At 44.7% G+C, this 27,584-nt stretch overlaps 1 protein-coding gene across 3 annotated transcripts in view; it reads left to right on the forward strand.

The window, feature by feature from the left end:
* LOC311234212 (actin-binding LIM protein 1-like) overlaps positions 1-27,584 on the forward strand; it is a 283,408-nt gene that overhangs the window by 208,569 nt on the left and 47,255 nt on the right. For 2 of the 3 annotated variants that reach the window (XM_084321336.1, XM_084321334.1), the window contains exons 8-14: positions 1,089-1,153; positions 4,715-4,792; positions 18,228-18,386; positions 21,106-21,153; positions 22,727-22,762; positions 23,663-23,792; positions 26,881-26,928. In XM_084321336.1, coding sequence (XP_084177462.1) covers positions 1,089-1,153; positions 4,715-4,792; positions 18,228-18,386; positions 21,106-21,153; positions 22,727-22,762; positions 23,663-23,792; positions 26,881-26,928 — 564 coding nt within the window. The remainder of the gene's footprint in view (positions 1-1,088; positions 1,154-4,714; positions 4,793-18,227; positions 18,387-21,105; positions 21,154-22,726; positions 22,763-23,662; positions 23,793-26,880; positions 26,929-27,584) is intronic. The other variant, XM_084321335.1, reaches the window with a different exon arrangement.

Consider the following 27,584-nt stretch of genomic DNA (forward strand, 5'->3'; position numbering starts at 1 on the left):
GAGAGAGACATTTAGAGAGAGACATTTAGAGAGACTCGTCTAGAGAAACATCTAGAGAGAGACATCTAGAGAGAGACATCTAGAGAGACTCATCTAGAGAAACATCTAGAGAGACATCTAGAGAGAGACATCTAGAGAGAGACATCTAGAGAGAGACATCTAGAGAGAGACACCTAGAGAGAGACACCTAGAGAGACATCTAGACAGAGAGACATCTAGAGAGAGACATCTAGAGAGACATCTAGAGAGACATCTAGACAGAGAGACATCTAGACACAGAGACATCTAGAGAGACATCTAGACAGAGAGACATCTAGAGAGACATCTAGACACAGAGACATCTAGATACAGAGACATCTAGCGAGACATCTAGACACAGAGACATCTAGACACAGAGACATCTAGAGAGACATCTAGACACAGAGACATCTAGACACAGAGACATCTAGACACAGAGACATCTAGAGACAGAGACATCTAGACACAGAGACATCTAGAGACAGAGACATCTAGAGACAGACATCTAGACACAGAGACATCTAGAGACAGAGACATCTAGAGACAGACATCTAGACACAGAGACATCTAGACACAGAGACATCTAGACACAGAGACATGTTGACACAGAGACATCTAGACACAGAGACATCTAGACACAGAGACATCTAGAGACAGAGACATCTAGAGACAGAGACATCTAGACACAGAGACATCTAGACACAGAGACATCTAGAGACAGAGACATCTAGAGACAGAGACATCTAGACACAGAGACATCTAGAGACAGAGACATCTAGAGACAGACATCTAGACACAGAGACATGTTGACACAGAGACATCTAGACACAGAGACATCTAGACACAGAGACATGTTGACACAGAGACATCTAGACACAGAGACATCTAGACACAGAGACATGTTGACACAGAGACATCTAGACACAGAGACATCTAGACACAGAGACAGAGACATCTAGATAGAGACATTTAGCCTTGGATTAACACCATCTCTCTCTCTCTCTCTCTCTCTCTCTCTCTCTCTCTCTCTCTCTCTCTCTCTCTCTCTCTCTCTCTCTCTCTCTCTTCAGGATCGACCGTGTGGCATCCTGGCTGTAAGAACACCACCAGGACAGAAGAGAGACATGGGGACAGGGTAGGAACTTTTTGTTTTGTTTTATTTATTTGCGAAAGCAAAAGTACAAAATTAAACAATAACAAAGAAAGATGTGTGCAGCTGAGGAAGAAAACCCTACAGGACTGATATACAAAGCATAGCATATTGAAAAAGCAGGTGGATTTGTCGATGAATGAGCAGGTCTGGACTATATTGATATTATAAACAGACTGTATGTTGAGTTTTTTAAACAGAGGAGCAGATGGAGCCAAGTGAACAAAGACTTTAACTGCTAGATACGTAATATACAGGATGATGGTAATGGCCTGTTTGTTTGGGCTGTATATGGGCTGTCCTAAGGATTTGTATAGTCGACTTGTAGTCGACGAAATTAGCCAATAGTCGACTATTAGTCGACTATATAAAAAAAAAGTATAATTTTTAGTTTTTGTTTTTATCATTCCATTTGGGCTGTGGGGGTGCTTAATGTCTGAAGGAGTTGCCGAAAGGCTTCTTGTTCTCTGCGAAAGCATGCAATTGGTCCACTGATGGATACATCTTGATATTTGTCTAGTCTAGTGTGTTCATTAGATGGGTGAAATCCTCTTTCAGTGCCTCTGTGCCTGTTTTCTTAGGCAGTTAGCCTCTGGTATGCATGCCATTAGTGTTAGCCACGCTTCTAGGCCTCTTTGCTTTTGGAAAGAATGATAATTTTATTTTTATATTTTATTATAATATATATATATATATATATATATATATATTTTTTTTTTTTTGCATTCGACTAAGAAGTTGGCAGTCGACTACGGCTCCTTTCGATCGATTAGTCGACTATTTGACTAATGGGGGTCAGCCCTAATATATACCCAGTGTATGTTTGTTTGGACTGCGTATATATGGGCTGTATATAATATACCCAGTGTATGTTTGTTTGGACTCTGTATATATGGGCTGTATATATAGCCAGTGTATGTTTGTTTTCAGGCACGTGCCTCAAAGGGTGCTCGAGCACCTGCCCTTTTGTGCCTCATAAAAAAGTGCCCTTTCTTTCTCTTACTGTTGAGCATATATGGAGATATATGGGCCTTTTAAGTCAGTGATAAAAGTGTCTTTCACGGATAAGTGAGCTCCTGCACTGATTATTATAGTTCAATATTCAATATTTGATCACCAAAACCCCCCCAAAAAGCATAAAAAGGGGGCCCCCCCGCCCAACAAGGGCCCCCAAAAATCGGGCTTGCGCTCTTCGCGCACTTGCTTCACATGCACACAGGCCCAGTGCCCTTTTCAGCCTTTGAGCACCTGCCCCTCTAAAGTCCTGTGCACGTCCCTGTTTGTTTGGACTGTGTATATATATAGGTATTATATATTTGGCCTGTATATATATGGGCTGTGTATATATTGCCAGTATATATATATGGGCTGTATATATGGAATGTATGTATGGTCTGTATATATATGGGCTGTGTATATATGTCGGCTGTATATATGAACTGTGTACATATTTGGGCTGTATATATATGGGCTGTATACTTTATATGGGCTGTGTATATATTTGGGCTGTATATATTTGGGCTGTATATATGGGCTGTGTATATATTTGGGCTGTATATATGGGCGGTGTATATATTATTCTGCATATACTGTATGGGCTGTGTATATATTTAGTCTGTGAGTCAGATGGAGAGGTCCTGCCCCCCCCCCCCCAACAGCTGTTGTTGTCTCTCTCCCTCTTACTCCTCCAAAAAACAGAAAGGCAGGTACTGTCTTCACTACTGTGAAACGGCATCGTCCCGTGTTCCACCACATACATGATTGGACATGATTAGATACACTGTGTGCTGCCATCTACTGGAGAGAACCTGTAGTGCCTTCTTTGTAGAGATTTGATTGGGACAAAAGAGTCAAGCCTCTGATGAACCTGTGACTCAGTAGCCTCTGAATGTTTGAGTTTTTATGCCCAACTATAGTAGTGATCTCAGTTCTGAAACAGAAAATGTACCCATATACTCAGAACATTCTCCTGGGTGTCTCTCAGTGTCATCTTTACCATCATATACTCAGAACATTCTCCTGGGTGTCTCTCAGTGTCATCTATACCATCATATACTCAGAACATTCGCCTGGGTGTCTCTCAGTGGCATCTATAACATCATATACTCAGAACATTCGCCTGGGTGTCTCTCAGTGGCATCTATAACATCATATACTCAGAACATTCGCCTGGGTGTCTCTCAGTGTCATCTATACCATCATATACTCAGAACATTCGCCTGGGTGTCTCTCAGTGGCATCTATAACATCATATACTCAGAACATTCTCCTGGGTGTCTCTCAGTGTCATCTTTACCATCATATACTCAGAACATTCTCCTGGGTGTCTCTCAGTGTCATCTTTACCATCATATACTCAGAACATTCTCCTGGGTGTCTCTCAGTGTCATCTTTACCATCATATACTCAGAACATTCTCCTGGGTGTCTCTCAGTGTCATCTATACCATCATATACTCAGAACATTCTCCTGGGTGTCTCTCAGTGTCATCTATACCATCATATACTCAGAACATTCTCCTGGGTGTCTCTCAGTGTCATCTATACCATCATATACTCAGAACATTCTCCTGGGTGTCTCTCAGTGTCATCTATACCAGGGGTTCCCAAACTTTTCAGGCCGGGGCCCAGAAAATAAGGCGTCAGAGAGCCGCGGCCCAATGCACATCGTCTGGCTTTTTTTTTTTTTCTTTTTTGTCAGGTGACCGATTTTTTAAGCCAAATATCACTTCAATCCTATTAAGTTAGTTCAAGTTAGTTATTCATTTATATGTGCTATTTATGAGAGGGCTAACTTGTTGCAAAATAATAATGATAATAATAATAGCCTCATTAAAATACTATTGTTGCTTCGGTTGTTTTCAGTGTTTTATGTGCATAATCTGTTATTTAGTTTGAAATGTTCGTTGAAATAAGTAGATTTTTCGTTTTTGTTTATTTATTAAGTTAATATAAAACCATATAGTCACATTTTAGAATACAATAGAATAGAATTTTAGAATACAACTAGAAACACTGTCCTGGCCTGCTTCTAAGTTCAGTGACCTGACAAAAAAAATAAAAATAAAAAAATAAAAAATAAAAAAATAAAAAAATAAAAAAAATGTTTTATTTTTATTTTTTTTTATTTTTTTTAAATCATCCGCGGCCCATCCGTGGCTGCTCGCGGCCCACTTTTGGGTCGCGACCCCGACTTTGGGAACCACTGATCTATACCATCATATACTCAGAACATTCTCCTGGGTGTCTCTCAGTGTCATCTATACCATCATATACTCAGAACATTCTCCTGGGTGTCTCTCAGTGTCATCTATACCATCATATACTCAGAACATTCTCCTGGGTGTCTCTCAGTGTCATCTATAACATCATATACTCAGAACATGTCCTGCTCTGAAACCGATAGGTATAGAGGCTGCTAGAATGTATAGTCTGAGTGGGTTTTTTCCAGAGACATGTCTATGGGACCTCGCAGACCTATATGAACTTGTTGAAAAGGACTAAAATATGTCGCTTTAATAACAGCTTGCTATGTCTCTCCTCACAGCCGTCAAGGTCGTCATCCGAGAGTATTTGTTCCAGACCTGGTTCAAGCATACCAGGCTCCCCAGGGCACACTATCTATGTAAGTTATATAGCACACTATCTATGTAAGTTATATAGCACACTATCTGTAACTGAGGGGTACAATTCCCTGACTGTATTGATAAGTATGGTATCATTAAACCACTACCGCTTTATGTACTTTAACTACTGGCCACACAGTACATGATATAGATATGATGAACACTTTCCCAACATGAAACCAAGTCCACACAAATGTATAAATCGAATATTTAATATATAGCAAAGGGTATATACAACGTTCACTTAATGACATTTATGATTTGAATGCACTTGTAAGGCAAATGAGTATTCGTAGGCAAATCAACATTGAATGTCCAATCTCTGGTTACGCAGGAAGCAAGTATACAACCTGGTTCTTTAGGGAACTATAGCGATGGTACTTAAATGATTATAGCTGGATATACTAAAGGGGGGTCCTGCTGGTTGTAAGTCAGTAGGGGGGGGGGGGGGGGTTAGGAGAGCCGCTGGCGATATCCCATCTGGCCAACGATTTCTTGGGAGAATTCAGAGTGCTGAACACGGTGCCCACAGAACCTTGGTCCACAGATGAATACAGTTGGGCCCTCTTGTAGACGGTAGCTGCCGGTCCACAACGAAGAGACGTGAGGCGACCTCACTCGGGTTAGAGCGCCGTCTCACCTGGACTCCTCTCGGGGGTAGTTCCAACACTTACCAGTGTTGGCTGTTATCCATGGCATAATCAAAGCACCCAAAGCAAGTAGATAATCCAAGCCGTGTAGGGCTCGCCGTCGTCCGGGTAAGGTAATCCAATGTGCAGGTCCACTCGTCCTAGCCCAGAACTCCTCGGATGAAAGCACCACACGTGGTCTGCCCAGCCTGGTTAAGACTCTAGATAACGCGAGGAAACGATGGGGGTACTGCTCACTTTATAACTCTAACCGAACGATGCACCATACATAATAGACTATTATTAACTTAATAGAAATACGTCCCACTCGACGGTATAGTGCCAAACTATGACAATTCAACTATTAATCCACACAATGTCTCAATGCCATTCTGAGGCCAAGTTGACCATACTGCACCACACGTGTATCGTGAGTGAGGCTTAACGTCTTGCCACTAGGTTGGAGGGTAAAGAACTAAGGGCTAAGGGACTAAAAGAAAGTTCTACTTTACTTGCGCCATATATATATGCGCTGTGAACAAATAGTACCATTCGTATTTCGCCAGACGTATTCCTACGCGGAACCGGGCTAGTAACGACATGTTCGTCGGCACGATTGAACTTGAACCAAGGGGCTTGGCTGCTGGCGCCAGGTTCTTGTCCAATGAGAGAATGAAACTATTATGGGCTGTTAGTAGACCAAAGGGATATTCAGTGTATATGTACAAGGAATATACAAGGGATATCAAACGATATACAAATACTATTAAATATATATCCATAAATAAATATATATATTCGGTTTAATCTGATCCTTCACAACAGCCGCCCCCTAATTAGTCCCACCTAATTAGCTAAGCAGAGACAGATTAACCGCACTGTCTACCACTCAAGGTCCGCTGTAAGGGTCAGTCAACTCACAAAGTCATGGGGTCATGGTCGTCATCGATAGTGTCTGGGAGTCTGGGCAGTTCTATTAGCCTCGCCACGGGTCGTGTGTAAGTTCGCCCTTGGACGAGCACCTCAGCTGCTCGGACCTTGCCATCGGCACCGGTGATCACTTTGCTTACGCGGCCAGCCGGCCACATAGCTCTGGGTAGTGACTGGTCGATAATCATGACGACTGTTCCTTCTGTCAAATTGTCTCTCTCTTTTACCCACTTCTGGCGGGTCTGTAGAGACGGTAGGTAGTGGAGTAGAAAGCTGTTCCAAAACTTGTCAGCTAGTACTTGACTGTACCTCCACATTCTTCGGCCGTTTGCTTCTTCAGGCCTGTACATGGTCTGGGGTAGCGCGGGGTCCAGCCGCCCCATCAAGAGTGTGTTGGGGGTGACTGGGTCGACATCTGCTATATCACTGGAGACGTAGCCGAGGGGCTTGGAGTTCAATACTCCCTCGATCTCCGTGAGGACTGTCATTAGGACTTCTTCCGCTACAGTCTGGGCCCCAAGCACGGTGTACAGGGCTGTCTTTATAGAACGTACTTCTCGTTCCCAGGTTCCACCGAAGTGGGGTGCGTTCGGGGGATTAAACTGGAAGTCAATCTGGGATGGAGCGAGGTGGGTCTTAAGTTCTGGGCCCATAGCTTGGAAGCTCTCTCTCAGCTCTCTTTCTCCGCCTTTGAAGTTTGTCCCGTGATCAGACAACAATGTAGACGGTTTTCCTTTCCGTGATGTGAATCTTCGGAAGGCCATAAGGAATGAGTCTGTGCTCATGGTTGGAAGGAGTTCGATATGTATCGCTCTGGTGGTCATGCATTTGAATACAATACCCCACCGCTTCTCGGTTCCTCTTCCTTTCTTTATATACAACGGGCCAAAACAGTCCATGCCTGTGGAGTGGAATGGCTTGTCGCCGAGTCGGAGGCGACAGGGGGGTAGGTCAGCCATCCGGGGTATGCTGGGCTGCGCGCGCCACTTTCGGCAGTCTAGACAGGTTCGCTGGAAGCGTCGCACCGCTTCTCTTCCTTGAAGTATCCAATAGCGACGTCTGATCTCCGCGAAGACTCTCTCGGCTCCTGCGTGGTGCACATCCTCGTCGTATTTCTTTATGATCAGCTCTGTGACCTTGTGTCGGCTGTTCAAGACTATCGGGTACTTAACGTCATCCGGTAGGTCGGGGGCTCTCCGCAGACGACCACCCACTCTGATGAGATTATGGGCGTCGCTCTCGGGTGCCAGGTGGAGCAATCTGCTGTCTGATGGGACGGGCTTTCCTCCCTGTAGACAGTCTAGCTCGTCGGGGAACGAGTCTCTCTGGGCTCGTTGTAGTAGAAGAAGTTCTGCTTCTTCGTAGTCAGCTGCTGAAATGTCGGCAGTGGGCTGAATCTCTGGGTGGTGCCGCAGAAATGTCTTTAGTTGCGCACTCTGTAGGGTGAGGCAATCATCTATGTTGGGGTCTGTGGAGGCGACTGTGCTCAGTCCACAGAACATAGGTTTCTTGTTCTCAGCCTCCTCTTTACTCGCTTCCCGTGGGGTGGGCGTAGGCCACTCTTCTTCCGGGAGCTTGAGGAACTCTGGTCCGTCACTGTAGATGTTGTGACGGGTGAGGTCATCTAGGGACATTCCCCGGGTGATGACGTCAGCTGGGTTGTGTTTGGTGTCCACATACCGCCAGCTCGCTGCTTCTGTTAACTCTTGAATCTCTGTGACTCTGACTCCCACGAAGACCTTGTATCTGCATGAATCAGACTTGATCCATGTGAGTACTGTCGTGGAATCTGACCACAAGATTGTTCTGTGCACCGGAATGGTGAGTTCACGTTGGATTAACGTGGCTAGATGCGCTCCTGCTAGGGCTGCGCAGAGCTCTAGACGCGGGATAGATTGTTGCTTTCGTGGGGCTATTCTTGAGCGAGCCAGGATGAAAGCAGTGTGTATCTCTCCTCCCTTCTCTTGGGCACGCAAGTAGGCCACCGATCCATAGGCTACTTCGGAGGCGTCACTGAAGACGTGTAGATCCATCTTGCATGTCTCTGGCCTCACTGTGGGTGGGAAGTAGCTGTGGCGTATATTGACGCCTGGGAGTGAGCGGAGTTCCGTCTCCCACTCTCTCCATGTGGAGGCAAGGGGTGCGGGTATTGGGTCGTCCCAGCCCTGGTCCTTGTCCCATAGTGCTCGTACAATCATCTTTGCCCTGGTGGTGTAAGGTAGAATACATCCCAACGGGTCATATTGTCTGGCGAGTGTTCTGTACACACTCCGTCTGGTGGTCGGTATCGCCGTCGACCTTCCCTGCTCCGTGGTCAGGGGTTTGTGTCTATAGTGGAGCGAGTCTGTTTTGAAGCGCCAGACTAATCCTAGTGTCATTTCTTGGGCTTCTTCTGGGATGGTCGCCATCCAGGTCTCGCTGCTGGCAGCCTTGTCCGCGGGGGAGAGGCTGCGCAATACGTGCGGGTCGCTGCTGGCCCACTGCCTGAGATCAAAGCCGCCTTTGATCAGGGAGGCGCGTAGCTTGAGTAGGAGAACCTCGGCTTCTTCTTGAGTCGAAACGCTTTGTAAACAGTTGTCCACGTAGAAACTGTTCTTCACACTGTGTCGGACCTCTTCATCTGCTGCTGGGTCCTCTGCGACGTGTTTCTGTAGTGCAAATGTAGCACAGCACGGGCTGCATGTGGTTCCGAAGGGGAGGACTTCCCACTGGTAGATGGCTGGGTGCTCATCTCCGATCCTCTCTCTCCATAGGAACCGCAGCAGGGGCTTGTCCTCCTCCACTAGTCTCACCTGCAGGAACATCCCTTTGATATCCCCGCTGATAGCCACCTTGTCCTGGCGGAAGCGTAGTAGCACGCCTAGTAGAGAGGGGCCGAGTGTGGGGCCGGGCAAGAGCTCTTTATTCAGATTTTGGGATCCGATCTGGTAGCTGCAGTTAAACACAATGCGATCCTTGCCGTTGTGGTGGACCTTGTGGTGCGGCACGTACCATGATTCGGTCGTCTGATCGGCCTCTTTAATGTCAATCTTTGTCACGTGTCCCGCTGTGATTAGCTTCTCAATCTCAGCGCGGTACACACTCTCTTGAGCGGGGTCTTTGGCTAGGCGCCGCTCTGTGTTCAATAGATACCGCTCCGTAGCGTCTTTCTTTGCGTGAAAGGTGGGCATTCCCTCTCGCCTCAGGAGTGGAGTTGCGTATCTCATCACTCCGCCGACTGTGACTCTCTTTGTCCCTTGCTCGAGGAGGTTTATGGCGTAAATGTCTTCTTTAGAACGAATGTCTTTCTTTTCGTTCTTAAAGGGCATTGTCTCTAGTGTCCATAGCCTCTCGACATGCTGCAGGAGAGTGGTGTCTTCTTCTGTCACTCTGGAGTGGAGGCAGCTAGTGGCTGCTGTTCGGTTGAGAGATTTAGCGAGCGGGCCTTGTAGTGTCCATCCTAGGCGGGTCTCGACTGCTGCAGGACAGCCTCTGGGTCCTGTATGGACCCGGTCTATCGGGACTATGAGGTCTGCATGGTCGGAGCCTATCAGCAGGGTCGGGGTGGCGCCGTCTATGAGCGGGATAGGTAGTTGACGCAGGTGCGCATATTTATCCATCAGCTTGGCGATGGGGTAGGTGTACTGAGATAGTCCTATTTCTTGGCTGGTGAAAGCATTTGTAATCCTATACCGTCTCTCTGGCTGCCCGCTTGCTGCGATAGTGAAGGAGACATTCTCGCCTTTTATCGTCTTTAAATCTCTTCTTATTGTCCGAATTGTCATTTGGTTCTCGCTCCCCCGCAGTCCCAGCTGGGCCGCAGCGGACGCGAGCAGAAGGGTCTTCTCTGACCCGTCATCAAGGACGGCGTAAGTGTCCATGACTTTATCTTGGTAGCTCAATGTTACACGGACTACCTTTAAGAGCACTTGGGCGCCGCTGCTGCTGGCGGGGTCAATGTACATGACACTTGCCTTTGTGCTGCTCGATGGTGCAGGTGCAGGCTTTCTTCTGTTACTGTCGTGTAGGACATCTAGGTGGGCTCCGTCACACCGACTGCACCTCTTCTTTAGGCGGCACTCGGCTGCCATGTGACTGCGCGCACATCGGTAACAGCGCCTGTTGGACTTTATCCATTGACTCACTTCTTCTGCATTCATCTTTGTGAACAGGTCACATTGTGACAGCCAGTGTTCCTTCTCGCAGTACGGGCACACCATCTTCCACTTCTCTTTTCTCGAGGGGGTACTGTGGTTCTTACTGCTCGGTACTGATTCTGATTGGTGCATGACAGTCACCGATCTTCTTCCATCGTTTATTCTCCTGGGTCCCTCTCTGGAGCTTGGTGTGCTCCGCACGAACGTATCCAGTCGTAAGCTGCTGACTTCTCTCGCCAGGAAGTCGGCTAGATCGAGGAGGGATGGTTCGGGACCGTTAGGATCACGGTGGTCTCTCTGCCGCCTAAAGCGCTCTTGTCTGGCGGGTGGCAGCTTCTCTAAAATCCTCTCGACGTTAGAGTTGGCGTATAGCTTGTGCATACCCTTTTCTCGTTGCGCTCCCAGCATCCCTACCAGGGACTGCACTTTTATAGACAGGTCGTCTAATGAGCGATTGTCTGTTGCTGGGGGTAGGCGGTCAATATGCCTTATCTCTTGGATTACGTAATCCCATATACGTCCATATCTCTGGTCCAGCGCTGCTAGAGCCGCGGTGTATGGGGTCGTAGAGGTGGCATAGGCTAGCGCTATATTGTGCGCTCGGGGTACTTTCAGGTGCTTCAGTAATATTGCATACTTGTGACGTTCATCAACGACGTCCACCATCATTGTCTCTAAGCACATTCGGAGCTCCGTGTACTGTGCTCGATTCTCATAGGTGAAGTCTGGAAACGTCGGTGTACCAATGTATGACGCCGTGGATGGCTGATACATCGGCGAGCGTTGGGGGAGAGGCCTCCTAGGCGAGTCTCCTCTTGCGCCTCTCTGTCGGCTGGTACCGGCAGGGTACCATGGCCCGCTGGTCCAGGTGCTATTCCTCGGGGCTGGTCGTGCGTCATGCTCACCCATGAATAGAGTCGGGGGTCTGTAGCGCAGCGCCGCGGGGGTATAGCCTGGGCTGTACTGGACCTCCTGGTCCGGTGGAGTACTGTGCTGTCGTCGGGCTTGGTTCTCCTCCTCTCCCTCTTCTTCTTCTATCAGGTCCTCTAGATCCTGTAGTCGTTTATTTAGCTTCTCCGCAGTGTATGCCGCTCCTTCCTTGTAGCTGGGTCTCGCTTGGACCGGTCGGGGAAGGGGGTCTGCGGGGGGTATAGGCTTGGTCTGTTGGTCAAGTTCAGGGTCGCTTGCTCGGTTAGGGGATGCTGCCCTTGACTGTTGTCTCGACGAGTTCCTTGAACCCCTGGCGGAGGGAGAGGGTGTTGCCTTGGTGATCAGCTGCTCCATTAGCTGCGCTTGTAGTCTGTCGCGCTCGCCCTGTAGTCTGTCGCGCTCGGTTTCGCGCTGGATGAGACCGAGGTCGCGCTCTGTTTCGCGCTGGATGAGAGCGAGGTCGCGCTCTGTTTCTCTTTGGGCACCGGCAGCGGCACGCTGGGTGTCTGCTCGGTCTCTTGCCATATTCTCTTCCGTCTGAAGGCGTCTCATCTCCAGGCGTATGCGCTCTTCTTCGCTCCGTTGCTGTGTCTGGAGTCGATCGCATTCACCCTGAAGTCGATCGCGTTCACCCTGGAGTCGATCGCGTTCGGTAGAGGCTGTCAGGCTGACGAGGAACGCCTGTGATAGCATCCTCTCCGCTTCGCTGGGGGAAGACGGTTGTAGAGGTGAGCCGCTCCTGGCTGTACTCGTTGGGGAGTCCTGGAGCTCTATCTCCTCGGCGCTCTCCTCATCTTGTTCCGTGCAGAGTTCTCTCTCTGTAGGGTTGTCTTCCTCCCGGGTATGGTCGGGGACTACTTCTTCGGTATTGGCGGGGGGTAAAGGCATGTCAGCTCCCTCCTGGTCCCCACCGTGAGCTTGGTCAGTTACATTAGAACCCACTAGGGCCTCTGTGGTCGGGGTAACCTGGTCGTTAAGGTCAGACATAATTTTACTTTCTACTTTTACCGCATTTACAGTTTGTCGAAGGCTAGGTAGTTGACTGACAGCGTAATCCTCTAAGTACTGAGGTGTCTGTCGTCTGCGCCGCGGGCGTTCTACGTTAGGAGGACCGTTTCGTGGAGTGTTCATCATAGGCCATTTCAATATTAATAACACTATATTAATATTACACTAGTTACCCTCCGGCTCAAAGGACCAATTGTAACTGAGGGGTACAATTCCCTGACTGTATTGATAAGTATGGTATCATTAAACCACTACCGCTTTATGTACTTTAACTACTGGCCACACAGTACATGATATAGATATGATGAACACTTTCCCACCATGAAACCAAGTCCACACAAATGTATAAATCGAATATTTAATATATAGCAAAGGGTATATACAACGTTCACTTAATGACATTTATGATTTGAATGCACTTGTAAGGCAAATGAGTATTCGTAGGCAAATCAACATTGAATGTCCAATCTCTGGTTACGCAGGAAGCAAGTATACAACCTGGTTCTTTAGGGAACTATAGCGATGGTACTTAAATGATTATAGCTGGATATACTAAAGGGGGGTCCTGCTGGTTGTAAGTCAGTAGGGGGGGGGGGGGGGGGGGTTAGGAGAGCCGCTGGCGATATCCCATCTGGCCAACGATTTCTTGGGAGAATTCAGAGTGCTGAACACGGTGCCCACAGAACCTTGGTCCACAGATGAATACAGTTGGGCCCTCTTGTAGACGGTAGCTGCCGGTCCACAACGAAGAGACGTGAGGCGACCTCACTCGGGTTAGAGCGCCGTCTCACCTGGACTCCTCTCGGGGGTAGTTCCAACACTTACCAGTGTTGGCTGTTATCCATGGCATAATCAAAGCACCCAAAGCAAGTAGATAATCCAAGCCGTGTAGGGCTCGCCGTCGTCCGGGTAAGGTAATCCAATGTGCAGGTCCACTCGTCCTAGCCCAGAACTCCTCGGATGAAAGCACCACACGTGGTCTGCCCAGCCTGGTTAAGACTCTAGATAACGCGAGGAAACGATGGGGGTACTGCTCACTTTATAACTCTAACCGAACGATGCACCATACATAATAGACTATTATTAACTTAATAGAAATACGTCCCACTCGACGGTATAGTGCCAAACTATGACAATTCAACTATTAATCCACACGATGTCTCAATGCCATTCTGAGGCCAAGTTGACCATACTGCACCACACGTGTATCGTGGGTGAGGCTTAACGTCTTGCCACTAGGTTGGAGGGTAAAGAACTAAGGGCTAAGGGACTAAAAGAAAGTTCTACTTTACTTGCGCCATATATATATGCGCTGTGAACAAATAGTACCATTCGTATTTCGCCAGACGTATTCCTACGCGGAACCGGGCTAGTAACGACATGTTCGTCGGCACGATTGAACTTGAACCAAGGGGCTTGGCTGCTGGCGCCAGGTTCTTGTCCAATGAGAGAATGAAACTATTATGGGCTGTTAGTAGACCAAAGGGATATTCAGTGTATATGTACAAGGAATATACAAGGGATATCAAACGATATACAAATACTATTAAATATATATCCATAAATAAATATATATATTCGGTTTAATCTGATCCTTCACAACACTATCTATGTAAGTTATATAGCACACTATCTATGTAAGTTATATAGCACACTAAGTTATATGTCACACTATCTATGTAAGTTATATATCACACTATCTATGTAAGTTATATAGCACACTATCTATGTAAGTTATATATCACACTATCTATGTAAGTTACATATCACACCATCTATGTAGGTTCAATGTCACACCATCTATGTAGGTTCTATGTCACAGCTTCAATGCCTTCAGCTATTAAAGGATAATTCCACTTATTTTTAGCCTGGGCCATATTTTCCTTGCCAATCTGATCAGATGAGATATTATCGCATACAGAGCATTGATGGAGCCTCGTGCCTCTCTGCTGCTGTTGTGTTCTAATAGTAGCAACACAACCAGGACATCAGAACACTGTAGCCTCCAGCCTGGTGGTGTCTAACTAACTGTGTGTGTGTCTACCGGTCATTCTACTGTCCATGCTGGCAGGTAGACAAGCCATGTTACTGTCACTGAGCATTGAAATTGTCTGGTGAATCGGCTCCACTATGACTGGTTGACTAAGAGGCACATTTCTTGAACAGCTGCACCAAGATCAACATGTTAAAGGAACCGTGACATTTTAAACTGTTAAAGGAACCTTGACATTTTAAACTTCTAAAGAGAAATCCTGGGAAGGCTAAGAGAATAATCAAAGACTCTAGCCACCCAAACAACTGCCTCTTTGAACTGCTGCGGTCAGGCAAGCGATACCGGAGTCTCATGGCAAGCACAGAGAGACTCAGAAGGAGCTTCTATCCCCAGGCCATCAGGATGCTCAATGACACTATGTGACAAACCATCAAATACACTCACAGCACACACATCCACATGCATACACTCACTTTAAATAAACAGCTCACTGTAGCACCCACTTTAGACACTTTAACACACTTTATTTATTGGTAAAGAGATTTGCACTACAACTCATACCTCATTGCACCTTACCCTAAGTTGTACCTCATCCCATTTCTGCATTGTACTTTATATTGTATTGTAACTCAGTTACAAAATGTTTCCTACTCTGTATTGTATATTGTATATATGTATATTGAACACTTTTGTTGAACACTTTTGTTTACACTTGTTACGTACTTTTGACTTCAATTTTTTACTTATCTATTTTATTTTTATCTAGCACACTCTCAGGAGCAGAACAGGAAAAAGCATTTCATATAAAAGTATTCTGTATTTTTGTATGACAACTAATAAAGAAACTTGAAACTTGAAACTTGGAAGAGCAGTTGCCGCCAAAATCCATCACACCATGAACTCTTTGAACCTCTTCAATCTGCCTTCAGACCAAACCACAGCACAGAGACCGCCCTCATCAAAATCACCAACAACCTTCTCACTGCCACCGACTCTGGCCACATCCGCATCCTCCTCCACCTCTCTGCAGCCTTCAACACTGTCTCCCACATTATTTTCCTAAACCGCCTGTCTGACCGCCTCCGCCTCACTGGTACAGCTGGAAACAGTCTGTCACCATCACAGCCTCCAGTTCCAACCCGGCCCCAGTCAACCAGGGCGTGCCTCAAGGCTCTGTGCTTGGCCCCATCCTCTTCACCATGTTCCCCCCCTTGGCCAGATTATCCGTCAGCATGGTTTGAGGTTCCACTCCTATGCCGACGACACACAGCTGTATCTCACCAGCAAATCATCTCTTCAGTTGTCAACATGCCTACATGAAATAAAACTCTGGATGTCATCAAACCTTCTCAAGCTCAACACCAACAAGACAGAGCTCAAGCCTTCACTCACCAACTCTGTGGCAGAGACCCTCATCGATGCATTCATCACCTCCCGCCTCGCCTTGCCCACTGTAATGGAGTCCTGTCTGGGGTACCCAGCAACACCCTGGACAGGTTTCAGTATGTGCAGAACTTAGCTGCAAGGGTTCTCATCCTCACCGAGCACATGTGGCAGCACATCACCCCCACCCTCACCCACCTCCACTGGTTTCCGGTCAAGTCCCGTATATCATATAAGATGCTCATCCTTACCTACAGTACAAATCCCTCCATGCCCCCCAATACCTATCTGACCTCCTCCACCCCTACACCCCCTCCCTGCAATCCTCAGACATGTATCTGCTCTCCATCCCCCACACCTGCCTACAAACCTTTAGGGACAGAGCCTTCAGCGCGGCGGCCCCCACCCTCTGGAACTCTCTCCCAGCCGAGATCCGCACTGCCACACCCTTGGACTCCTTGAAGACTGAAAACCCACCTGCTCACGATGGCCTATGCCATGGCCTAGTCTTTTCTCAGGATAGTCTTGGGGACGTGATCAGATCACAGTTGATTATGCCTGTCAGCTCAAATGTAATTTTATTTACTATTTAAAAACATTTTGCTGTCATGGAATAAACGACCAAATCTATTAAGGACCCTACTGGTTAGAAGGCTTGACAAATCTACTGACTAGCCAACTAGTTAGTTGATTTTTACAATTGATTTGTGGAATTAATTGCGTTATTTCAGTAATACATGTCTGAGCATAACCATGCCCAAGAAGGTTTACAGAAATTGAAATGACAATATTTTGAATTTGGATTGAAACAAATATCTAATTCTAATCTTTTTACATACTTACTATGATGTACAGTAAATACCCTAAATTACATAGTTAGACAGCTATTGTGGCTTTGAGTTTCCAGTGGCTTTAAAGGAACCTTGACATTTTAAACTGTTAATGGAACCTTGACATTTTAAACTGTTAAAGGAACCTTGACATTTTAAACTGTTAATGGAACCTTGGCATTTTAAACTGTTAAAGGAACCTTGACATTTTAAACTGTTAAAGGGACCTTGGCATTTTAAACTGTTAAAGGGACCTTGGCATTTTAAACTGTTAAAGGGACCTTGGCATTTTAAACTGTTAAAGGAACATTGACATTTTAAACTGTTAAAGGAACCTTGGCATTTTAAACTGTTAAAGGGACCTTGACATTTTAAACTGGTAATGGGACCTTGGCATTTTAAACTGTTAAAGGAACCTTGACATTTTAAACTGTTAATGGAACCTTGACCTTTTAAACTGTTAAAGGAACATTGACATTTTAAACGGTTAATGGGACCTTGGCATTTTAAACTGTTAATGGAACTTTGACATTTTAAACTGTTAATGGAACCTTGACATTTTAAATTGTTAACAGAACCTTGACATTTTAAATTGTTAACAGAACCATGCCATTTTTACTGTTAAAGAAACCTTGACATTGTGATCTGTTAAAGGAACCTTGACATTGTGAGCTGTTAAAGGAACCTTGACATTTTTAACTGTTAATGGAACCGTGACATTTTAACTGTTAAAGGAACCTTGATATTTTGAGCTGTTAGAGGAATCTTGAACATTTTAATCTGTAAAAGGAACCTTGACATTTTAAACTGTTAAAGGAACCTTGACATTTTAAATTGTAATATGTTATTTTTCTTTACCAGGCACTTGACACACACACTGCAAAGAATATCCATCTCAACAAGTAATTTAGTCTTGTATTAAAGGTTGAATCTGTAACAACAAACAGCAACCTCTATGCTAAAGAGACCCATTTGGTATTGCATATTTTTGTTTTGGTTTGATATGTGGGTTGGAGTTGAGTGGGGAAATGTATTATTGGTCGACTTCTCAGAGAGGTCAGAAATCCACAGAGAGATTCAGAGTATAATAAGTTATATAGTATATTATCTATAGTATATACTATATAGTATATAGTTCATTGCAGCAGAAGGATGAATGTAGAAACAATTCTTCTCATGACTGTACAATTGCCTGGTGAAAAACAACAACTACAATTTGAATCATTAAAGGGGCATTTCACCAAAAAACAATACTGATTTATTTTGCACATGATCTCACACACATCCAAAAAGCTGTAATTAACACAATAACTCAGTGTCCCAGATGACATCACTAGTGCTGGCCATATTCAAACAAATTTACTCTCAATAACTAAACAAATGAATGTGTGCAAATCGTTTTTTAGAGTTAAGAGTGTGTGCGATTATGTGCAAAATAAATGGCCATTCTTCTTTTGGTGAAGTGACCCTTTAATATAACCCTTTAATCCTACTCAATACAATAGTGTTGTGTTTCTAGTAATTCCTCCTCTTGTCTCCATGTGTGTGTGTGTACTGTGTATGTGTGTGTGTGTGTGTGTTTATTTGTCTCGTAGGCAAAAGTAGACAATGAGATCCTTGATTACAGAGACCTAGCCGCCATCCCTAAAGTCAAAGCCATATATGACATAGAACGCCCCGACCTTATTACCTATGAGCCCATGTACACCACGTCCCTGGACGAGCGAGAGGAGAGGAGAGAGAGTGTGGGAGAGGTAAACAGACACAGCCTGCTGCTCACTATGGTCCCAACTACAGTAATGTCACATGAGTTAAGCTACTTTAAAGGAACACGCCAACATTATGGGAAACGTTCCGCTTACCGTCTTCTCCAGAGTCAGACAAGAAGATAGATACCAATTCCCTCTCTGTGCGTTCAGTAGGAAGCCGAGAAGATAGATACCAATTTCCTCCCTGTGCGCTCAGTAGGAAGCCGAGAAGATGGATACCAATTTCCTCTCTGTGCGTTCAGTAGGAAGCCGACAAGATGGATACCAATTTCCTCTCTGTGCGTTCAGTAGGAAGCCGATAGCTTTCTACTGAACGCACAGAGAGGAAATTGGTATCTATCTTCTTGTTTGACTCTGGAGAAAGACGGTAAGTGCATTTCCCATAATATTGGTGTGTTCCTTTAAGCTATTTTAATTATCCTGATGTGTAAGTAGGGTAGATACTACTGTAGTGTTTTCACAAGTGATTCCAGGAGAGGAGAACTGTGAAACATTCTGCATGATAGAATCAGATTAAAAGTAATTTGGCTGCCAGTTGCCAGTTGAAATTTCCACTCAATAAAGGGATAGTTGTGATTTTTGGAACCCTAGTCCTATTTGCTACTGATGAGGGGAGGGACTAGATGCGACAAATAAATCTCTTGAATCTTGAGATGCACTACTGTGGAGAGCATACCCAGAAGGCCTTGCGGTCCGACTAAGACTGAGCACCCGCCACGATGCTTTTAACACATGCATACTACGGTCATTGTTAGGGATTAGTGTTGGCGGAGGACCCAAACGCAGAACAGGATGAGGAGAAGGCAATAGGCAACAACGAGACACGGAGCCAGGGGTGAAGTCAAAAGTATAATGCTTTACTTCAGCACAAAATAAGGATGGCACAGCAATGGCCGGCAGAGGGCAAACTACAAAACAAGAACTAAAAACCACAGCAGAGCTGGTAGGGAAAAACACAATCTAACAACAAATAAAACACTAACAAAAACTAGACGAACTGTACACGAAAACAAAGATGGTAGAACAAACAAAAAACACTAACACTAGAAAACACTTACAGACCAAGGGTTTAGGCTCACGGGAGACAAGGTACAGCACAGAGAACATGAACGAGGAAGCAACAGCCAGGAACACTAGACAGCAACAGCAAACATGGACACCAAACAATGGACCAAACAGGAGTACAGGAAACACACAGCATATATAGATAGACTAATTAACAACATGAGGGTGATGGGGAAACGAGACACACCTGGGAAAGGAAACAGACTGAACACACTGGGGAACACACTAAAAGACAGAATAAACACTTAACAAAAGCAAAGCACGGGAGCACACTGGGTAACAAATACAAAGGAAGGGATAACACTATGGGAAGAAAACACATAAATACAGACATCTTCATGACATACAAGTGAAGCAGGAGTAGTGGCAATAAATGTCCAGCAGGGGGAGGTAGCAGTCTGTGAAAAGGAGGGGGCTGTTCATGAGTCCTTGGATGGACAGGAGGGGAGGGGGGAGTAGGAGGAGCAGGAGGGGGGATCGGGGCAGGGAAAAACCTCTGAACGGGGGGGGGGGGGGGGGGGGGACAGGTCATAGACCTTCTTAGTGATTGTAACGTTACTAGAGCTACTAGCCACTATAGACCCATTTGACTGTAGTTAGCAAAGCCAAGATACATACAGTAGCATGCTAGTTGCTAATCTTACCACTCGTAAAATAAAATCACTGTAGCATCAGCAGGTCAGAACAAGAAGCATATGATTGAAGCCAAGCTATCTACCTATAGCCACTAGCTATATATCTATCTAACCACTAGCTATCTACCTAGCCACTAGCCATCTACCTAGCCACTAATTATCTAGCTAGCCACTAGCTATCTACCTAGCCACTAGATATCTACCTAGTCACTAGTTATCTACCTATAGCCACTAGCATTCTAGTGAAATAGACCCATTTGATTGCAGTAATGAATTTATGTTCCATTTGATACAACACAGCATCGGAACCAATTGATAATGTTAGCGACTAGCATGCTATGTATCTTGGCTTTGCTAACTACAGTCAAATGGGTCTATAGTATAGTGGCTAGTAGCTCTAGTAACATTACAATAATATAGAGGGTCTATGTCCGTAATACACATTAAAACATGTTAAAAACATCCCGATGGGTGCTCAGTCTTTTTCGGACTGCAAGGCATTCTGGGTATGTTACACACCAGGGCTTCAATCCACGCTCTTCCTCATAGTACCGTTGATCTGGTTAGTTAACCCTTTCACTGCTGCACTACCAAAACGGTTAACCCTTTCACTGTGACAATACACAGAGGGTTAACCCTTTCACTGCCACGCGATAGCGTGGCGACTGTCGGTTGTGTGATAGTAAAGGGTTAACCTTCTGTTTTGTGGCAGTGAAAGGGTTAACCTCAAACCAGTTAATTAGTTAATGGGGTCAAGTTCCTGTCTCTAGGCTCCAAGCTGACTGAAAACAAACTGAAATCTACTCCAAAGTCACACAGAGGCAAGTAGAATCTAGGACTGGGGTTTAAAACAATCTGAACTAGCGCTTAGTTAAAATGTTTCACTACATTGTCACAAATGCAGTTATGAATCTCTTATTCAGGGCTTATGCACGGCTTAATGAAAATGTTATTAACTGGAGTTTAAAGTGTTACAACACCGACTGTCTTTGTTCCTCTCTCAGCTCCACACGGCCAGAAGGGAGCGCTCCCCCTTGCCCCCAGACGACAAGGTAACTAACACCAAGTCACAGTGAGCAGGACGTCATAGAGGAAGGACACGAACTGCCTTGTAGAAGACACCAGGGTTAATACCTGGGCCCTGTTTCTTGTACCTGGATAACTGAGTTAGCCGGATAACTTTAGCTGGATAACTGAGTTAGCCGGACTTTCCGGTTTCATGTACGTGGATTTTCCAAATCACCATGACAACAGATCCAAAAGTTTGAGCCTGCTCGAAAGCAGAGTTCAAGTTCAAGTTAGCCGGATCACGCAGAGCCACGCCCCCGCAAAGAAAGTGACAGCTCGTTTCCTGAAACTATTCCCACAGTCTACGATCTGCATTATACCATTCTGAATTACGTTTTTGTGCTCCATTCTTCCAGAGGGGGCTTTTGAAATGTAAAATAGACCCAAAATGCTGATACTAAATTCACTTTGTCCTAAATAATGCACGTTATATATACCGTGGCGACGGTGGCGCTCGCTCGTGCGATGTACACATTATGTGGTTATTTTAATTGTAACTGGGATTAAGATGTCTGATGAGATGCGCTGTTTGACGGATTTGAGAAATTGAATGAGCCGTTGACGTCACATTAATGAATGAGGATAAAGAGATAAACTTCATTCAAAACAAAGGATATTCTAAACACGGGTCTCTCGTTCATTAATGTATAAACAATGAATTTATCCCATCTGGCCCAGTGGCCCAGCGGTAGTGCTCAAGCCTGCCAACCCAACGACCGGGGTTCAAATCCCGGTGTTTCCAATATGATTTTTTTGAATATAATATTAATGATTATACGCCAAAGTAGCCTGGTTTTAAGTTAAAATATTATAAATCTACATGCATTGAGGATGTCATTCTTTATATAGCTCTCAACGTGCACCAAATTGAATTATTCCTATATTGCAAGAAGAAGGAGACGACTAGGGTCTCGAACCCCGGTCGTCCGTGTGAAAGTCAAAAGAACAACCCGTTAGACCACATTGGAGATAAGTTAAAGATTGACTATACATCAATCAATGGGTAAGAGAGCCGTATCGTAATTCTGTATAACAGTTAACTAATTATTTTCGCTAGCAAGATCTCATTTGATTATTCAATCCAGCAGGCAAGTTTAAAGAAATATAATCTGATTGATTGAGGTAATGAGGGACTTAGAATTAGCCTATAGATAACGCATTTAACTTGTCGGCGAGGCGATTGAGCCGTATTGCAATCTGTCAATAAAGTCTTAAATCAATTAATCAATCAATGCCGTTGAGAATCAGGATCTCTGCCATCGATACGTGCTGGCTTTTCACCTAAAACGGCCGCGCGCATTTAGCCTGAGTCGCAAGTCTGGCTTGAGTTAACGAGACTGAATCCACCTTCGTGAAACAGGAAAATCCCGGCTTCAAACATCGGGTTAACTGAAGCTGGATAATGACATCTTGATCGACTTAGTTGAACCACGTACAAGAAACAGGGCCCAGGTGTCTTCTACAGTCTAACAGTCTAACACTGGCTTTCAGATTAGTGTTCACATTGGAGGTAAAGTGTGTAAACATTAATAACATAGATGTGTTTTTGTTTTGCAGCCCTCTAGAACCATGTCTCCTACACTATCAGCAGAGGTGAGTTCTTCTATCAGAGTCTCTTTGATGTTTCTATTGAAAGGGGTGTTTCATGTTTTTTTTAGGAGGCATATCTGATTTAGTGTGAAATTAACCGAGAGTTCAATCTTCCATTTAAAAAGCACTGGAGTTGTTAGCATGTATAAGCGATGCTAGCACGTGTAACGTGTCAGTGGGGCTGAAGCCATCCAGTACATTTAAAAATGTTTCACAATCAGCCCAGCGACAAACTGTCAACAAGGCCTTTTGTTTCTGAGATGCCCCTACCGGAGGTAGAACAAAACACAACAAAATAAAATACTTTACTACAAAAATAGTTACATTGATAGATATCGTTATACACTGAAAAAGAGCTGAAATAAAGCCTGGCCGTATGGGATCTGAGGCTCCTCTGAACTCATGTACATTAATAATAAGACAAACTTGACACGCTAGTTGTCAGGATATTCCTCTACCTAATAGAAAAATGGATGTGAATAACTTGATGCATGTAGGAAATATAGACCTATGAACACTCTCTTTCTCTCTCTCTATCTCTCTCTGTCTCTTTGTCTCTATCCTTCTCTTTCTCTGTCTCCTCTCTCTCTCTCTCTCTCTCTCTCTCTCTCTCTCTCTCTCTCTCTCTCTCTATATATATATCTCTCTCTCTCTCTCTACCTTTTCTCTCTCTTTCTATCCTTCTCTCTCTCTCTCTCTCTCTTTGTCCCTATCATTCTCTCTCTATCCTTTTTTCTCTTTCTATCATCCTCTCTCTCTCTCTCTCTCTATCTCTCTCTCTCTCTCTCTTTGTCCCTATCATTCTCTCTCTATCCTTTTCTCTCTATATCATTCTCTCTCTCTCTCTCTCTCTCTCTCTCTCTCTCTCTCTCTCTCTCTCTCTCTCTCTCTCCCTCTCTCTAGGGTTCCTATGACAGGAGGGAACTCATCCTCCAGAGGTCTACCAGTCAGGGTTCCATAGGGTCACCTGTTTATAATCGCCATGGTTACACTCCCACCCTGTCACGCTCTCCACAACACTTTCACAGGCCAGGTAAGTAGAGAGAGAGAGAGAGAGAGAGAGAGTCATAACTCCACCAGCGCTGCGCCCCCCCGTCCACCAGCGCTGCGCCCCCCCGTCCACCAGCGCTACCCCCCCCTGTCCACCAGCGCTGCCCCCCCCCCGTCCACCAGCGCTACCCCCCCCTGTCCACCAGCGCTGCCCCCCACCCATCCACCAGCGCTGCCCCCCCCGTCCACCAGCGCTGCCCCCCCCCCCCCCCCGTCCACCAGCGCTGCCCCCCCCAGTCCACCAGCGCTGCCCCTCAGCCAGGCCTGGGTCGCCTTACCATCCGGACTCCCCTGTATCGACAAAACCTCAGTTTCCATCCTCCAATCAGGATCCCGTAGTGGTTATTAGCCACCCGGTTAGGAACTGCCGGTCTCATCCCGGTCCCACTTTGCTATCGGTATAGAAACGTTGACCGTTTTCACCAGCCTTGCCTGTTCACACAGGTACCCTGTGCACCTCTGTTAGGTGTGGGCTGTCGCCCGCGTACCACGCGTTGCCAACAAAAATGACATGCAACAATCGTGCAGACTAGACGGTACCACGGCAAGATGTTCATTCATCTTTCATTAGACATGGGGGCCTTCAGTACCTCTCCCCAGCACGATTCAGAATCTTTATCCTGCCCTCGGAACTTTGCAATTCCACCGCCGCCTGTTAGAGGCTAAGGTTCGGGGGGCCTAATCCCCTCCCTAACCTCTGCCAATTGCAGCTAAGTCCAACAGAGATAACTTGGTGATAACAGCTATCTTATCTTAGATCTTATCTAGCCCAGAGTTCCATACACCACTCAACTTCTGGAGGACAGGCTGCTTTATCATCAACAAACATTTAGTTTATATAGTAAGTCAAAGGAGGTTTCCATTACATTGGTGTTTGACCAATTCATGACCTTCTTGACCTTTATTTATGGTTCATTGGTTATTATTATTGATCATGTAAATGATCCTCATCCAATCAGACTTATACTTGATGAATATACAAATCAAACCCTCAACTCAGAGGCCCATCCTTAGGGTCAACTCTCTTATCAGTTGGACACAGATGCAAGACCGATGTCATTGCACACATGATTTCCCTTGAGGTTGCCTTTGGCGTTCCCCAGTGGTGGAATACGGTATTACAATTATTTAATATTAATATAATTGTGATTATCAATGACATTTCCGGTCTTCTGGGATGTTCATAGTATTCTCATGATGTGTATACAGTTTATGGGTGTATTCTGGGGTATTCATAGTACTCTCATTACATTTATGCAGTGTATGGGTATATTCTGGGGTGTTCATAGTATTCTCATGACGTGTATGCAGTGTATGGGTATATTCTGGGGAGTTCATAGTATTCTAATGACGTGTCATGTGTCTCCTACCAAAAATGGAGCGATGCCATGAACACGCCTCATTGGCTAAGGTCCTCATTTAATTATAATCACCTGTTGTTGTCTGCCCGGCAACATGTCTGTGGCTAACGTGATGGAATACTGTGAATACATGAGGCTTGTGCATCATGACGCAGTGGCATGTTTAGAACATATCTTGAACAGAAGATGTTTGATATATTAATATGGCATGTTTAGAACATATCTTGAACAGAAGATGTTTCATATATTAACCTCTTCCGCCCGTGCGGTCCGGGGGCGGACCACAAATGACATCACGTCATAAATCAAGTTCTCCAGACTGTCAAAATTATCGTTTTTCTTTTCAAACGTATTCAAGTATAAACATCATAACCATGTCACAACAGCAGTTATAATGTATATTATCATCAATACGTTAGTTTACCAATAGGTTAAAGTGTTATTAGATATATTAAAATTTTAGTTTTTCTGTTGTTTAGTTCACAAAAGTCTGCCATTTTGAAAAATTTACCATCAGGAATTGTTGTTTTTTTTGACGCCATTTTGAAGAGGACATCACGAGCTTTCAATGAGCGTTGGCATTTTTCAGAAACACTCTAGGTCAAACAAAGCAAATGGCTTCTGTATGCATTTTTTAAATATCTCTTATTACACAGGATAATAAACTACAAAACGTAACGTTATCGGCATATATTGGAGCACAGTTCGTTTGTCTCCCCTATTTTTAGCATGTAGCAACAATCAGATTTGAAATTAGTTTCAAAATGGCGGCACTCTGGTCAGAATAATAAACCTACTGTACATACAGTAGATTTCATTATCTGTTCTTATGCACGCCTGGTGATACTAAATCCAAATTGAACTCGAGCATTTGAAAGATAAGATTTGGCACAATCCATAAATGTGCGAATTGGCTATAATAAGGTAATCTATTCTATATTCTATAATAATATTTCAAATTGCATGTGTCCAGATGGGAAAATTCAGTACTGTATCTACAAAACCTTCTGTTTAATCATCTTCCCTTTATTCATTTCCTTGGATTTTTTGTACACGTGATCTCAAGAAGGTACTGAACGAGAGTGGCAGTTTTTCATGTCTGGTCATTTTTAGCATGGTGTTATTCACTGTCAAAGATGCAAAGAAAAATCATAATTCATATTCTCCTTTGTTTCATCACAATTTAAGCAAGCCTAGTAATAGACACAATATTTCTGACACTGGGAATACATTCACTGAGGTCCATAGATGTCCCTAGATACCAAGAACATGCTAATTGCCTTGTAGAAGTGGAGCAATATTCCATTTACTTAGGTATGTATTTTAGGCGGATTTTCAGAAAATAGGGCTCCGGGCTTAAGAGGTTAATATGGCATGTTCAGACCAGATCTTGAACAGAAGATGTTTGATATATTAATATGGCATGTTTAGAAGAGCCCTTGAACAGAAGATGTTTGATATATTAATATGGCATGTTTAGAAGAGCCCTTGAACAGAAGATGTTTGATATATTAATATGGCATGTTTAGAAGAGCCCTTGAACAGAAGATGTTTGATATATTAATATGGCATGTTTAGAAGAGCCCTTGAACAGAAGATGTTTGATATATTAATATGGCATGTTTAGAAGCGCCCTTGAACAAACATTTGTTTGTTATTAATATGAAATACAGCATGTTGTTGTTGTTATTGTTATTTGTCTGTTTTCAGATCAGGGGAGTAACATCTATAGAAAACCCCCCATCTACAAACAGCACGGTACTTCTAATACTATTACTAGTTTTGGGATCATCCCTATGTTCCCCGGTTCCTATGTTCCCCGGGTTCTATGTTCCCCGCTTTGATTGATTAATATATTGAAAATTTTATTAATTTTTATTATTTTATTAATTATTAATGTCCGCCTTGTTTCGAACGGTTAAGCTTAGGCCCTCTTTCGAACTGGTTAAGGTTAGAGTTTGGAATCAGGGCTGGTGGTCTAAAATTTTCAATCAATCAACCAATCAAAGCGGGGAACATAGAACCCGGGGAACATAGGACCCGGGGAACATAGACATGCTCCCCTAGTTTTCACCTCAAAGGTATCCAACCGAGAACGAAAGGTGTCCCGATTGTTTACCTTTCCACCCAAATAGACAGTTTTCTATTGTTGTTCTAAAAATCCAGGAGCTGAATATCTATCTATTTTCACCATTTTCTTTGCTCTCCATTTTGTTTTCATCCCAGCCGAGAGTTTCACTTTCAGTTTAGGGACAATTCTGACCTCCTTTGATTGACAGGCAGCTTGTTCACATAGACCAATCGGTTTGAAGCACCAGGGCAACGTGACACGCCTCCAGGGCTCTCTTTCCTATGTCACTCGTGCTTGTGAGATGCATGTGAGTCCTCGTGCGCTCACTGGAAGAACACGTGAT

Source organism: Notolepis coatsorum, assembly GCF_963971535.1.
Source record: "Notolepis coatsorum genome assembly, chromosome: 9".
Taxonomy (NCBI): Eukaryota; Metazoa; Chordata; class Actinopteri; order Aulopiformes; family Paralepididae; genus Notolepis; species Notolepis coatsorum.